We start from the raw sequence: 17,027 nt of genomic DNA, 5'->3' as shown, positions 1-17,027 counted from the left end.
TCATGCCCCATCCCTTGTCTCCATCTCCTCTTCATTAGACCTCAAGATAACATACACACAAACTCATTTTCAAACTAGAAACAGCATTTTCTAAAGAAAAACACAAGACGCTCATAATCTGAATATGTCAAATAGTACAAAATTTACAAAAAATGCAACATCTGACAGCATTGTAACTTCTGCTTATTTCTAATACAACTGACTTCTGACACGGAGAGCTTTTCTTAGACCTCTAATAACTATCTGTTAAAAAAGACAAAGATACCACAAAAGGTCTTTGCACAGCTAGTACCTGGCAATAATTCTTCATAATCCTTTATTTTCACAAATGTCTGAGGCTGAATGGACATTGATTTGCTGCCCGTTAACCTGGTTTTCTTTTAATCTATTGTGATTTCCTTTCTTTGCTGGTGAGAAGTATTTATAGAAGTGGTGCTGTGGGAGCTATGAAATGGGGTTGAAAAGCCAGCAAATAATATCAGATCTTAAAAGACCTTTTTTTAAAAAATACATTCTGTATCTGAAAGCCCTTTGAATGGGTAACATTTGAGGCTATTCTTCTTATTGAGATTTTTCAGGTGCTGATAAAACATTTTAGGGGTGATAGATGAGGCACAGGGCAAACACATCCATTGAGATAAGACTATTTAAAGCCCTAAAAACTAATAGCCAGAGAGTCGTTTCAGTAATAGACCTGATATTTCCTGCCTCCAGTAGGATAATTTTAGAAAGAGACAGGCAGTGTTACAGGTAATCAGGAAATCGTATCAGGATATCTCCCCATATTCCTCACTGTCATGCTGAAATGTATAATTCAGTTTCCCCCCACTTTCAGACAGCAAGTAAAGGAAGAAAAGAAATTCCCTTTTTCCTTCCCCAAGCCAGCTCTCTGCTTTACCTTATGTATCAAAAAAAAAAGGGCTTTTAATGGGGCTGATCCTAAAAAGCAAATCAGTATGGGAAGGCCAACTTGCAGAAGACCTCATCATGAGAGACGACAGAAGTACTCTTACAAATCATGACTTCTGCAGTAGTAACAACAGACCACAGCCAGGAACAGGGTGTGAGTCCCACTGATGTCACATACAGGAGCAGACCCAGAAGCCAGGAGTAGTGCGTGCAGCAGTAAGGACAGTGACAGCAATGGTGTTAGTATAGATGCTTCTCTAGATGATCCAGGCTCACACGTTCACTCAAAACCTCTGTTTTCTGGTTGCCAAACGGACTTTCACTTTGTTCATTCACCACTGTGTGCCTTCCATAGTTGGCTTAGAGAGACAACTGTAGACAATGGATTCAAACCTCTGTAGAAAATTGTCAACAAATAGCCCCTTTCATTTCTTTGAAATTATATTCTTCTGATTGAGAACAGTATTTGCCAGAAAACTAATAAATATGAACCTGAGAGGATAGGAGTTATTTAGAAAGCAAAGAAAGTAAAAAGGAAACAGTGCGTGGAAATACATACCACAAACTAGAAAAAGGAAGAAAGAAGTTAGCTTATCTGTTGCAGCAACTGTCACTATGTAATGATTTAAGCACATAAACATTGCCTTTAATCCAACGTAAGCAAGTTAAAATTGCATATTCCCAGTCTGTACAATCAATTGCTTTCCCAGAAGTCACTGACATGGAAAAGAGAGATCTGTCAGAGTCCTCACTTCTGTAAAACCGCAAGTTGATTCTGCAAACTGTTTGCTAAATAAATTCTCATTACTGTGTGAGATCATGGTCTTAACTAGCATTAGTGAAGTCAGGACCATTTCTTGAACTAGTCACGTTTGAGTTGGATGCTCTTATATACAATCTAGAGACTCCTACTGCACTTAAGTTACAGTAATATTAATGTAATATATTACATTGACAGCACAGTAAGAATCAGATTGTTTTCCCCTTCTGAACAATGCCAACGCACATCCATGTCCTTCCTACTTTGAGATTCCTCACCATCACCAAACTAGATCTCAAACCTGCTCATTCTGAATTTTTAAACAGTCTGCATAGCAACTGTGCAGCATGAGCCAATTTTTCTGATTTTTCAACATAAACTAACTTCACGGTGGGAGTAGCAGATGCGTATCAACAAGGCTAGATTTGGCCTATGTTTTAAAAATGCATTTTAGTTTAAAACCATGCTTAGCTGTATCTTATTTCACTTTAAGTTGACATTTCATAGCTTGTTGAAAACAAAAGAGATCATGTTCCTCCTTTCCAAGGACACCTGAATACAGTCAGCTACATACAAAGTCAAAATGACATTAACGCTAGCATGTTTTCATCACAACAGAATGACCTTTATTCTTGGGTGGGATCCAAGTATTTCAACAATGTTCATTGACAAAGGCTAAGAATGTTTCAGCATGACCTACTGGACATTTCTGGTAGATGAGAAAGGGATGAGACATCAAGAAGAAGAAATACAATAAAATATACGTGCACACATCCACACCTTGCTCTCTTCCTGTATATAGACACGTACTTCTTAACCTCAAATTTCAACGTGTTGCATTTTTGCATTACTTGCTTGGCAAAGAATGGTACTGGTCCTTATCTCGACTGAGAGATACAGTACTCAGTACCTCTGAATATCAAACAACGTTATTTTACATGTGGCATCAAGAGGTTTGCACCAGCAAAACACTTCAGCCTACCCTACGCATTGCCCCAACCAGTAGAAAGGTCCCACTGAAATAGAAGGTGGTATCATTAATATGTTTTACTCTCAATTCTGTGCATATTACTGGAAAGTTTGGGGGTTTTTTACTTACTAAATTTTCATGTTTAAATGAACATTTTCAATTTTAAATCTTACTTGAAGAGGAAAATGTGAGCAAAATTAATTACAGCTACTCATGCCACAAAGGTACTCCAGCTTTGGTAGCACCACACAGTGTGGTCTGTCCCAGGAACGTGCGATTTTACAGGAGGTGACTAAAAATCTACTGGTTTGGGATGCTCATCCTAAAACACCTGAAAAGAGGCCAAAAATGGGGAGGCAGCAATTAAAAGCAGCAAGTTAAGTATTTGCAAGATAAGCAACAATTAGGGTGTTTAAGATTAAGTATTCCCCAAACTGAGGTACTTTTTCATCTCCTTTCCCAGATATTTCCACTGTCAAAAATATTGGCCATGACAGACACCAACAATGCACTGTAAGAACGGCAGAATTACCACAGAATAGCAAAAGCTATGAAACAAACTTACTGAAATGACGCCTTTTTAAAATGTTTTTATTCATAACAGTATTACATGGTGTGTTACAGAAATTAATGGAAAATTTCTAAAAATTTGTTGGTTTTTTTTGTTGTTGCTGAATTCATTACACATAAAGTTAAAAATAATGTGTCTGTATATGTTAACAAATGGTCAATATCTGAGGTAAAGTTAAAGTAGGTTTAGAAATGTACTGCAACAGTCATTTTATCTTTCTCATCTTTATTAAAAAAATATGTGTCAGAATGCAGAAATAAAAATGAATGAAAACCACGGAGTAAACATTTTTGCAAAGAAGGTGCCCAGTACGTTATTAGATGAAAGGTTTCATCAGACACTTGGATGACTACAATCTATCAAAATATCTTTCCATGACAGGTAAAGATCAAGAACCTACAGGGGGATGATAACAAGATGGCTGGTGGGATTCCCTGGTTTTTAAATTTAAAGTGACGAATTTAGTGCTAGTGAAGGATGAGGGATTAAACAATTGCACAAGCTGGATATTTTAGCTATCTACAATACTGGTACAGTGCAGAGGCCTTCAAGTCCATCTCAACCATGACAAGGACGATCTAATCTTATGACAAGACAATTCAGAATTTTTCTTATTTATGAGCGTTGGTAAAGGTAAGACAAAAGTCCACGGTGATGTTCCAGCTGTCTCTCACGGGACACTAAAATCCCAGCCTCACTCCCTCAGCACCTATTCGCAAATCATCTGCTTCCTACAAATATGATGTCAATGGATCCTCTGAGACATAAATCTCTTCTTTTTCTTTCAACGTTTTACCCCATAACTGGAAATGCACTGATGATACTCAACCTCAAATGTCTATGACGAACCAAAATTATCTTCATGGTTCCATAAGTAGGACAAAACCCAGATGAGCCACTGAGGAAGAAAGTAGCACCACTGTGCAAATTAGGAAAATATTCTTAAAGAAATGTCCTTCAGAAAAGCTTTTACCTCTGCTTTTAATCCTGAAACACCCAATCTGCCAAGTTCTAATTTATCTTCTCTGGTTAGAAAACTTGATCTTCCTTCTGATGGGAAAACAAGATTTGCTACAAAGCTCTTTGCACATGACTATGGAATAAGCATCAAATGACCATGAATGGGGATAAAAGTTCTCTTCTCTGCAGGTTCATTAGGTCTATTCACAGCTAATTTTTCATTCACATACATTCTGTAACGCACATTTCTCTAATTTCTCTAATTCAAAGTAAAAGACTGGAATCATGTGTGAGATTTGGTTGTACATATCAACAACTGCCACCCCAGTTATTCTGTCTTCTAAACCATTTTTAGCTTATAATAAAAGTAAAATATTTATAACTCCAGGCCTATTTTATTCATGACAAAAATGTAAATCCTAATGTGTCAATTTAAAAACAAAATCTGCACAATAACCCTAAAAACTGATTAATCATTTGATTTCTTTAAGCTTTTTTCCTTTTACTATTTTTTTCTTTTTTCTTTTTTTTTCTTTTTTTCTTCTTTTTTTTTTTTTCTTTTTAGTGTTAAACCACTAAATTCAATATACTGTAACTGCATAGGAACATCAGGAAAACACATTTGACCTGTATAACAATTCTCTGTAGGGCAAAAATATATAGATTCTTTATGAAAATCATGTGCTAAACATATGAACCCAAACACTGCACTTTTGCTTCATAAATGTAAAAAAACGAAGTTTTAAATTCTTTTGTTCTGTGTGTAAACAGTTTGATGACTTCTATGCAGAGGTTCAAAGGAACGTCAATGAAATGTGATTTCTTGTAAGTGAAATATGTCCATGTGATAACGCTAGATCATAAAATCATGTGTTCCCATTAATTTCACTAGTCGCTGACAAGCTGACTGCTTTTGGCAAATGCACTTGAGCTTCAGCCCATTATCATAAGCATGTGAAAAAATGTATGTGATGCGAGAACCACAAATTGGGTTTGCCACACCTCCAAGCACTGCAACTTGCTACCTTCTCTACTGTGTAATGGCATTAGTAAAAGAATTTTCATAACATTTATATTTACAAAAAAACTGGCAATTTTCATTTGAACTCCTTAAAGCCATTTCTCCTTAAACATTTAAAGAGTTTAACAGTAAGATATTTTTCAAGTTATAAAATAAAAATCCCATTTGATTTTTCTGATGTACAAAAAGTGATAAAGATGAACAATTTGATTACAGAATCAGTTTGTTATTCCAAAATCCATGCCATCCTTGTCCCATTTGTAAAGTCTGCTTCATCCAAATTCCTAAACCAGAATCATACCAGTATTATTTGGCAAATGATTTTTTTTTCATCAAAAATGGCACACAGAGAAGAAAACACTTGTCTGCATAGCATTACAGCAGCAAGATACTGAAGAAATAAAAATATTCCTTTTCTGCACTTTGTTTAGAGTTTCCTAGGAAATACTGACTCTTTTGTTTTTCCTCCGTGGGACTCGATGTCCATTCTCTACCCACAACACGAGTATTCAAACAGAAAGCAGCATTTCTTCCTCGTATGTGCTAGAACTTAAAGGTCCATTTGGCAACATTTTCAGTCAGGATGGATAAACAACCGAGTTTTATTCTGTGGTTTCAAGTTAGGAATCATTTCCGCAGGAGGCGTTTTGCTGTTAGATCTGTCACTCATACAAAACTACAGAATAAGAAATACAAAAAAAAATGACACTGCCAGTATTTTTTTTGTTGTTGATTAAATATGTCTACACAGGGGGAAAAAAAAAAGTCAGGATCAGCCTGATGTAAATGATGATGAAAAACATGTCACCATGACATAAAAAGTGCCGACTCGTGCCCAAAAGGCTGTTGAATGATAATGCCACTGCTACATACAGACTCTGCTTTTTGCTCAAAAGAAAAAGAATGTCTAATACTCAATAAATTTCAGATGCTCATTATTTATATGTGGCATACAGAAGATAACAAATGTTTAAATGAAGACTGAGGAGTAAGATTTCCTAGTCTGGATACCCATGACTTGTGGGGATGGGGCTGGATTTGTATGATAAGCAGGGAGAGTTTTTATTTTGTGCTGCCATAGAAATCTGCCATTGGTTGCCAAAAAAAAAAAAAAGTCAGGAACACTCGTAGAGCCAGTCCAGGAGGGCAATCATCTCTCCTTGTCAGACAAAATCAATCAGAAAAAAGCATGAAAGCCAAAGGCCTGCCAGGTTGTTGGGTTTCGTTTGAGTCTTGGAGCACCACAAGCCTGTAACAATGCTATTTCTTAGGTCTGTTGATTTGGGCGTAGAGAGGTTCTGCTTCCTGGGGATAACAAAAATAAAATAAGCGGAGATGTCTCCAGACAGTTTTTAGAACATTTTTAGAACATCTGCTTGAGAACAGCAATACCTCATGAGTCAAAACCCAAAGAAAGTCTTTGTTTTCTGTGCTGCCTTAAGTGATCATGGCACCCCAGTTGAATTGTGAAGAAAAAGTGACATTATTTCAGAAAGTTAATGCTTACTGTTAATTTCCTCTTCCAGTATTGGCCATGCACTGATCCTCAGGAGGTATTGCTGGGCACAGACATATGAAGAAATGAAATGATATTTATATGACTAGATGTTTTGAAGTTACAGGCCAGAAATGTAGCTGGCGTAAAACGTGGTTACTTGTACCAGGCTGAGACCTCCCTCCCCAGCAGGTCAACAGCAGAACACAGCTGTGGGTTTGACACAACTCATGGAGAAAAACACTTGCAAACAGAAACTGCTCGCTGAAAGTTGAGCGAATGAAGCTGTGGTGGGATTTAAAATAACAATATGAGTTGCCTATGAAGAACAAGGAAAGCCAGCTCTGTGCAGTTTGATTAGGAGTTTGTATCACCATTAGTATAATCATTAAAGCTGGGAGGAAAGCATGTCGATTTGCTAACACTGGCAATTTCCTGGATGTGGGGGGAAAAAACCCTGCCATGTTCTTCAGTGTTGCTTCACAGCTGACACCCTGTGCTTTCTTAATACTATGTTCACCTTGGCTGCAGTGGGAAGCAAACCATCCATGGACCCTGGAATCCATTCTACTTCATTTCCAGAAACTAATTTATTAAACTAAGAATGACATCTAAAAAAAGAACAAGACAGGCAGAAAGGCTAATTAATGCCATACTGCATTAACTCTCCACAGCTTGATAAATATTCAAATACCATGCCGCGACGTTGAATTTAACCAAGTTATAATCAACTCATGTTACAGCAGCATCAGCAGAAGCTGACTTTGAGCAAAAATACCTCCAAAGGCTGGGAAATCACTGGGCACTGCGGAGCACAGAAATGTCTGACAGGGGATGGCACAGGATGTTAATCACTGCTTATAAAAATGATGCTGCTGCTGCTGAGAAAAACAGCCCAAAGGTGGATCTGTAGGGCTATATTTACTCTGTGCCCAGGGTGCCTGGCCAGTGCTCCAGGCTGTGCCCCGTCCCAGTGCCCTGTCCCGCCTCACTGTGCATCTCGTGTTGAATGAGGAGTAACACAACAAATCCAAAATATGACTCTGTTTCCTCCATGGCAAGAAAAGTTGTCTCTTATTTCTTTAAATTACTACATTTCTGGAGCTTGCAGGGACTATGCTTCCCCATTGCCTACCTACATGAAGCCCTAAGTATACTACAAGCATTACGAGAGAAAGAGAGAAATCCTTTGGAATGATTAAATAAAGGTTGCTGAAATCATCCCCAGCAAGAAGCAAATATATTTTGTGACCTTGAAAAACTGAAGGTATTCAGAAGAGATGACTGAAAGTAAATAACTGCATTTCACATTCTGTGTGTTAAGTCTACCTATGCCAATTTTCATGTACCGCAGACATGAAGCTGGCAGGATGATCTATCACAGCTAGTTCAGAGAAAATCTGTACTAATTAATGTGGGAACCTGACACACACCAGGCCATTCTTCAGGCATTTGCTGAACCTGAGGTGATTGCAAAGGGAAGTGAAAAGGAAGGAGGAGAAGAAAAGGGGAGGGAGGGAGAACATCCCTTTGGAACAAAAGATGTCAGTTTTTCAAATGCCTTCGAGGAAAAAAAGAGCTTTTCAAAATGTCAAGTGTGCTTATTAGAGCTGTCCTCAAATATCTTTAAAGATATGCAGATGCACTTAAGTAACAGGTGTCCTAAGGTGTCACTGAACTTGACACCCGTAAGAAGAGGAGGAGTCCATCATCGGTCATCAGCACTTTCAACAATGCATGAGACAGCCTTTAGAATTAGAAATTTCTTTTATTCGTACCCAACATTTACCTGAACACACACTTCATGTGGCAAAGGCCTGCATTTCTCACTGATTTCAATAATTTTCCTTCCAGTGGACCAGAGCATTTTGAATGAAAAGTGTGCTCTTACATCTTCCTTTTAGTTAGTTTCCCCCTTCAGATGCCTAAACGAGAAATTATTTGCAGTAATTGTGTGCAATTGTCTCAGCCAAAGTTTTTTGTCAATGACTGAGATTTGTTTTCTAATATCACTTTGAGGTAATTCAAGCAGTGCATCTTGCCTGCAGTCCAACACTGCAAGTGGTATCTGTAAAGTATTGATAATGATACTCAAGAGAGCGAAAGAGAGCAGAAAGGGACAGAAAAGAGGCAAAAGGAGAGTCGAGTGCTGTTGACTTCATGGATAGCTTCTCTCACAATGCCAGGCAGGGGGGCTTTCACAAGCATTATTTTGGAGGGTCTTGGAAGCAGAAATAAACCCCCCCCCCTCTTTTTTTTTTTTTTTTTACATACTCCACGCGAAAGTCACAGGGAATGTCATTAAAAGGCAGGCAAGCCTAACTCTTCTCACGGCATCGGAATCATCTCACCGATGTGTTCTGCTTTCTACCTCTACCACTGTGTTAAGAACAGATCCGGAGGGAAGGAAATTAAAGAATGGGTCTTTGTAAGAAAAAAAAAGAGAGGAACAAAGCAAATAGCATACAAAGCTTCCAATTCACACAAGTGCCTTGAATCTTAAGGTGTTTTTCTTTCTATAGGATTGGTCCAGAAGGACTTCTGATGTGCTTTCATCAACCCACAGGGAGAAACCAAGATGACAACTGGCAGCACATTTTTTTGCTGCTAAATCCTACTTGAAGGCTTCTATCAGCTTTGGGGATATGCAATTTCTGGCAGATGTTTGAAAAGTAAATGTTTTCCTTTATGTTTGGAAGCTGCTATCAAAGTGGTGTCTAGCTATGTTTCCACATACTAACAGGGCTCTTTATGTTGAACAGTAGCCTTTAAATAACGAGATATGGCAGGAAGAAGATATGAATTCACAGGTCAGGTATCTGGCCAAAGTGACAGGTTGCAGTAAGGGACAAAAAAGTCTAAATGTGCACGCTTTAAGTTAGACATCTAAATATTCAGGAAGCTACAAGTATGTTGTGTAAATGTTGAGTTATGAAGTCTCTGAGAATTAATTGCAAAAACTGCCAAAGAGAAAATTTTCCCTACATATGCTACATTTACATATTCCAGAGATACTTCATGCTTAAAATCAGTTTATTCTTCCCATTTTAAGGAACATTTTGCACAATAAACAAGACTGTAGCAAACAGTATTTCTGGTATAGTACACTACTGCATGAGGTAACAAGGTTGCTAATGGTTTTGAATAACATTATGTAAATACTAGAAGTAAATTTGCATCCAATTTAAAGATATTAACATCTGCTCCCCAGTAGAACTCATCACTGGAGAACATCACTGGAAAGATTCAGCATCTACTTGGGCTTGGGTAAGTGAGCCCACTCACAAAACATAACACAGGACTTGGTTAGGAAAAAAATATTTTTACACTGGCAGTCCTTTCATCATTGCGAGGCACCCTGCTATGTGCAAAGCTCCAGGCAAGATGTACTGAATTGTAGAGGTGAGGCCCACATAGATTTCTTTGCCCTTTACAATAGATTCTCAGCACTGGTTTTACTCCTGGCTGACTGATCAGAAAGGGCAGGCTCAAATGAGAGAGTTTCATGAAATAAGTGTGCTGAAGCACCAGCCAAAATGAGAATCTTGTGCTGGGGATGCAAGTGAAGGGAAGGGGAGTGCAATGCGTCTTCTCTATTTATTGCATGCTGACTCAATAAAATAGGACATAGTAAACTTGGCAAGCGGGATTCAAATTCAGTATCTTTGGTGATAAGACAGATAATTCCTATTGGCCCATTAACAGCCAGTGGCTTATCTCTGGTTATTTTTATTACAGATAGCCTCTATTAGCAGCATAAATACAGCAGCCTTCTAGTTCAGGATTATAACTGGAGAGTGTCTCATTCTTACTATAAACCTACCTAGGAATATTTCCTAGTCTCAAATATCCAGTTTAATTATTAGCATTTTAAAAGACTGTCATTTTAGTATCAAGACAGATGCTATACATCCATAAAATGAAAAAGCAATGAGAACTATTCAGAAAGATGAACCCTGCTCTACCTTGGTCCTGGTATAATAATGAACTGCAGCCAAGAAACACGTCTATTATTTCTGGGTCCCTTTCCTAACAAAACAGTAGCCACACAATTATACTTTTTGTCTACACATTTGTCAATTCTCTTTCAAAACTTTTGAACCTGATGGCCAATTTGAAGCAAATTGTTCAGAAGTCTCTAAGACACTAAATTATCGCAAGTGCCTTTTTAAAATCAGTTGTGCATTAGACAGGGAACTTTTAAATGACCTCATTACAGAGAAAGCTAGGAGAGTTCGTCCCCCAATTGAATTGCTGGATCACCAAGTACACAGCTCTGGACAAGCTACACGGTATCTTGTCTCTTGTTTAGAGGAAGGAGTTGGAGAAACGGAAGGGTATCTGGCTACTTCAAGTGGGTTTAGAGACACTGGAAGAGGCGAGAACCCCGTGTATGAGCTGGTCCCATTAAAATGGATAGCTTGAAAGGGATTCTATTAGAGAGACGAAGGCAAATCTGTAGGATGCCTCTGTTCACAGAGCAGCCTGAACTTCTCTGGTCTTGTTTCTTCAGATTCCCTGGGAAATATGATGATGAACAAATGCACATGAGGCCTGAAATGACAATTTTAGGATTTCTCTGGAATGAAGCAGTACTTCCCAAACTGTGATCCCTTTCCAAATACACAACACTGCTTCTTCTCTCTCAGGTTCACAGCCCTGCTCAGTGCTGTGTCTTTAGTTTGAGAATGATAGCTCTGGAGCCTACAGTAAGAATAGGTCACCTATAATCATTATGAATTTCTCTTTGGACTCTATCCAGGTCCTATTGAGCCATATGAATGATAGTAACAGATCCTGCAAATACAGCCTTTGATATTTTGAGCCCATTTAAAGTCCTAGTGCAATAGAAAGGGGGCAGAAGGAAGAGGAGGATGCAGAATCATCTTAATTTGCCCTCCTGAGGCTTACTAAGCTCCCAGATAAGCCAATGCTTTGCCCATAAGTTTCTATTTTCTTTCAACTTCCTAGTAACAGCCCAAATAAAGAGTTATAGTAGCCCATCCTGGAGCTGACTAAGATTATTAAGAACATTTATCACTAAGAATGGCACTTGCTCAAAGATGAATGATGGCAGGGAGCCACCGAAGTACCACGAAAAGCTGATAGACAAATATTCTAATGAACTGTTGCTCTCCTGACAGCGCTGATAGCATCATGAAGGGTGTGACATATTTTGAGGGCTTATAATTGTCTGCACACATTTCACAGAACAACTAAACAACTTTTTCAGGAAGATATGCTCTAGCCACAAATGTTTTGAAGGTTTCCTGAGAATCTCTCATGAATGACTGCCAGTGCAAGTCTTGAACTGGGCAGCGTATCAATAGCCCTGCATTTGTTCAAGCACTTGAAAGGACTTTTATTGCAATAATTGCGGTACCAAATATTCCCTTATTCTCCCTTCAAGACTTTTCACCCTGTCGCTAACTTGCTTTCAAGAAGCAGTTTGTGTGGTCCATATGGAGTCAGACCACATTTGTGATATCCGATCCCAGTATTCAGGCCGCATTTAGTCTTTCTACAATCAGGATGCTTTTTTAGGAGATGCTGGCCAACATAACCACAGGTGTCCAAAGAAGCCTAGCACCAGAGAGTCAAAGTTTGCTCCTCTCCATCCCTTTTTTGATCACGCTTGAAGGCTCCCCTTTTTACAGCCTTTGCAAAGCTTTCAATTGTATAGCTTCAGGGCTACCTAGTGTCACACCACTGCTGAGGCTGAGTTAGTGGCTGAGGCTGAAATACCCCCAAGAACAGAATTATCCACACTGGCAGGGTCTGCACCTAACACCCTGTAATTCAGGCTGATTGGGTGCACTGATGCAAAGAGGATGAAGAGGTGAAAATTCCTCTGTTCAAACTTCTTGCTTTAATTTGAAATGTCAATAATAATAAAAAATGTTTAGTACGTTTGGTAGAATCATAGCTAAATACAGTTCTTTCTCTCTCCTTTCACCATAGTTATCCCACACACAATCTATAGACAGTAATAGGGATTAAACACAAGTCAGCTGAAGATGGCGGTCTTATTATTCAGTGTCCTCCTCACCCCTTCTGGAAAGTCACTATCCATCCTCAATGCTGCTCATGTACAAAGGGAAAACAACCAAATACAAATCTTGCTATGAAGAGCTCTGCAAAGAGTTGATTTTATTTCACCTGTGAATGTCAGGTCACCTGTCTGCTTCTTATCTGCAAGCATAAAGGGACAAAAATGTAACATATGCATAAAATGTCACATTTACCTACTAAGAACCCATAGCTATTTGTAGAAGAGTGACTTACAAGAACGGCTACTGGTAGGATGAGGATTTTGAGAGCTTAGGTTGAAGATTGCAAAAGGAAGAGAGTTAAAATGGGAGAAATGAAGATAGTAACTGAACGATGCTGAATTATTTCTCAATAAGAATATGCAGTATCAGAAGGAATCGGGAAACCAAATTGATAAGGTACCTTGAAAGATCAGGGTACAAATTAACAGGCAAGTGAGTATTCTGAATATATCAAGGTAAGATGTTGTACGGGCATAGCTGCTTTACAGAGATGCTGGGAACAGATATATTTGAAATTTCTGAACACAATACTATGTCATGCTCCTGAGAGGTCCATTCATCTGAGTTGTATACTGTGCTGTTCTTGGTGTGAAGAACCATGTTTTAAAGAGCGAAGTAATCTCCCATCTAACACACAAAAGTGGCTTTTATGCAGACTGTGATTCTTTTGTACTACACGTTTCTCCCCATTAAGTTTCTCTCCAAATGCAGAGCTCAATACACAACACAGTAGTAAGTCCTGAACTGATAATTTTCCATGGAGATTAGACTTTCCGTTGCTCTGACGATACTAGTCTTTAGAATTAGATGGGCTGGTTTTAGCAAGTAGATTTCCTACGGACTGCTGTTGAATGCACTGCACAGAGGCACAATGATATTAGTGTAACTTCACTGGATAGAGGCTTTCTTTTTGTTTAGCTTCCTGTTCCTGCCTACAGCTTTTAGGAATTACTATAATACGATAATCAGTACATTATTTAACATTTCCCAGAATATATTTCTGAGAATTATACATATTTTATATAAGCCTCTATAAGGATTAACAAAAAATACAGAAAAAACATGGAATAATTGGCAATATACTCTTCTTGTAGCTCCCACAGACCCTTGACAGTTAAAGAATGTATTCTACTAAGTGTTACATAATAGCAGAACAATAGGAGTCCCTCACTTGACTGCCTTGCACAGTAATATGCATTAACAACAGACTTAAACTACTGTTTCAAGTTATATCCAGAATTCCTGGTAGGTAAATATGAGACATGCTAGTTTACAAAGGATACAAACTATCTTTGTGACAGTCAGAAAATTAGAAAGAGGTTTTATCATTATTCTCCCCGGGATGAACTTCACAATTACTCTGACTATGATAAACTGTTATAAACAAATGTATGTGGGTTTCCAGAGTGTGGGACTCAGATAAAGGTCAAATCCTCTTTCTTGATCTAGGAAAGAACTCTTGAAATGGTCTGAAGCTGGGATAGCTGGCTATGTCAGTGCTGGCCAAGGCCAGGCAAAGGCAAAGCCAAATTACTATGTGGCACCATCCATCTGCAGAAGCAGTTCTTGCTGGAGTACAATAACCAACAGATGCTCTTGCTAGAGCAGCTCATCCCAGCTTGGCTTTACCCTTACACTGTCATTTTTAGACTCAGTGAGACACAAAGCTTAATGCTACTTTTGCTTCAGCCCCCAAGAGCTGAGCATTATGTTGGTGAAGCTAAAGAAGGGGGAAATGCCTTCTCACAGCACCACATATTATTAAGAGATAATCTTATTACTCCCACGTGGATCAAAGCTAAGTTACTGTAAGATTTCTTTAACCATATTTAATGTACAGAGTAAACTGACTCCTAATGAAACTATTAATTTTGAGTTGAAACCAAATTACTTTGGCTAAGGGTGGATAAGTCACTGGTAAACACAGTGCAATTTCTGTACAAAAATCAAAAGGGTTCTACCATTGTTATGGATTTGCTCCAGAGGCTCTGTGCCGAAGCACAGAAGCCATACCAGATCATGTATTTGGGTAATACAAAATATGAATGGCAGACAGGGAGAAGATAATGAAACATATCCTTCAAATAGTAACACTAGAGAGTATTTGGATGGAATAACAATCCTCAGCACTCATAAAACTTTGTAGCTTTACTGTTTTCTTGGTAAAACATATAGATTGTATTGAAACAAATCACAGAACGTTCACTGGCAGCCGCATTTTCTAACGTATTCTGTAACACAAAAGATGAAAAGATCATCTTTCCCGTCTGTCTGGACTTAAATGACTTACATTTTATGAATAATTTTTAAAACATCAGTATGCCAATGGTAATATGAATGATCATAATTTTCAGATGTTTTTAATTTGCAGTTGGAGATAAAAATACACAAACCCATTCAGTATTTTTTACATGCAGATAATAAATATGCTTCTTCTACTGATTATCACATTGATTTAGGGTAGAGGTGTTCATGTATCATTACATAATTTTATTTAATGTTTGTTATGTCTATGGGTAAGATGTCTTATTCCATTTAATATGTTACATCTGACTAAAGGCCAGAGTGGATTCGATACAAAAAATGTTCTGCCTAACACATTGTTAGTAATAGCTCAGTTTCCCTATATCCCTTTAGAATTTGAACACAAAGTAAAATAAATCTACATTTCTTTAAAGCATGCAGGCAGCTGAAACATATTTGCATAAGCTGCAACACTTAGTGAATGGCAAAAGCCATGCAAACCACTGAGCATGAGCACTGTGGATAATGGAGAGAAAAAACAGAAGAGATGGAAAGGAAAAATAAACCATGCATCCATGAAAGCAATGGTAGGCACTGGTGGAAGAATAAGTGAGCACCTCAAGGTGTAGAGAAAAAAAGGACAGATACCTACCACAACCTGCGCTATCTAGCTACCGACCTGTGGACTTATAGTATCACCAGTTGGCTCACCAAATGGATCACTGTTGGATGAGGCCTGAGACCCATCAGGCTAGAATACAAGAACATAACACCTTTTTTTTTCTCAACAATAGAAAGTGAAAAGTCAACATGAGGTTATTTTCATGCTGTGGGCATAACAAGTACATTCTATCTCATGAAAACCAGAAAGTGAGACCTCACCACTGATATGTTCTCAAAAGCCATAATGGTTTCCTATAGCTGATGCAGGCAGGAAAGGACCTCACCAGTACTTGCTGGAGCCCATGCAGGAGCTGCCCCAGAAGGTACTGGATCAGACAAACCAGAACTGCAAAAGGCCCTGAAAGCCAGTGAAACTATGTGAATCAGGGAGTCCAAGCTTGCGTTATTTTGTACCTTTCAGTCTTTTTTTTGTACAGACTCCCTCTTGCCTTTGGCTCACTTAGGCTCTTATCTGCCTAAGATACATTGTGATTTAAAGTCATTGCTTGGATAACATTTCTTGCTTTGGTCCACTAAATCTAAGGCAAAGAAATCACATACTGAGGGCCAGAACATTGAGGAATGTAACTAGGCAAGCAACTGGGATGCAAGATTGTGCAAGACAACATCAACCATCATCTTTTAACACACAGACTCTCACATCTCTTTCTGCAGCCTCAGCATGTATGTTGTTTTACCTCAGACTTCCTTACCATCAATAAGTGAAGGCTGGTATGCTAAAAATGACACTGGATACAACTAACATATACAACCTTACATATGAACTCTGAGTTTGGTTCCTTATATGCAATACTAGTGAATATCAACAGAAATGTCATGCTATTAGCTATCAAAACCAAAGCAGGAAGTGAATTCTGTCTGCAGTCCCCCCTTAAATACCACCCAGTCCTATTAGAAGTTATTTCTGATGCTACCGAACAACATTCAAGTAACTTCTGTCTTTTCTAGCTAAAAAGAGCTAATTGGTATTTAGAAACCTTGGTGCTACTCACAGCCTCTTGCTCCTCACTTTTGCTTGGGCTTTCAAACCCCTCTTCAAAGAGGTCATCTGCAGCAGGATCACTGGTATGAGATGCTGATGATTTTGATGGGGAACTCTGTCTGGGTGCAGGGGTTGGAGCTAAACAAAGATTAAAGTAACAGCAACACAATACATAACTGTTAATTTGTTCAGAAAGGCACAGCAGCACAAAATTTGCTCATGCTTCAGAGCCCTCAACTTCTATTACCCTTGAAAATTATTTTCTGGCGAGCAGCTGTTAAGAGGTAAGCTTGAACACAGTAGTCATTATCAATTCTATATATTTGATTTCATTCAGCACTTTCCAAATTAAGTTTGGCTGCGTCTGGCACATGTCTT

At 38.4% G+C, this 17,027-nt stretch overlaps 1 protein-coding gene across 12 annotated transcripts in view; it reads right to left on the bottom strand.

The window, feature by feature from the left end:
• Positions 1-3,214: 3,214 nt before the first annotated feature.
• The window catches only part of DAB1 (DAB adaptor protein 1), a 475,330-nt gene continuing 461,517 nt past the window's right edge, over positions 3,215-17,027 (bottom strand). For 11 of the 12 annotated variants that reach the window (XM_074831919.1, XM_074831918.1, XM_074831928.1 and 8 more), the window contains 3 exons: positions 16,660-16,787; positions 15,636-15,734; positions 3,215-6,496 (listed from right to left, as the gene is read on the bottom strand). In XM_074831919.1, coding sequence (XP_074688020.1) covers positions 15,651-15,734; positions 16,660-16,787 — 212 coding nt within the window. In that variant the 3' untranslated portion in view covers positions 3,215-6,496; positions 15,636-15,650. The remainder of the gene's footprint in view (positions 6,497-15,635; positions 15,735-16,659; positions 16,788-17,027) is intronic. The other variant, XM_074831927.1, reaches the window with a different exon arrangement.

The sequence above is a fragment of the Strix aluco genome, chromosome 8 (genome assembly GCF_031877795.1).
Source record: "Strix aluco isolate bStrAlu1 chromosome 8, bStrAlu1.hap1, whole genome shotgun sequence".
Taxonomy (NCBI): Eukaryota; Metazoa; Chordata; class Aves; order Strigiformes; family Strigidae; genus Strix; species Strix aluco.
The sequence above is the reverse complement of the archived record's forward strand: the minus strand, read 5'-3'. Positions and strand labels throughout refer to the sequence as shown.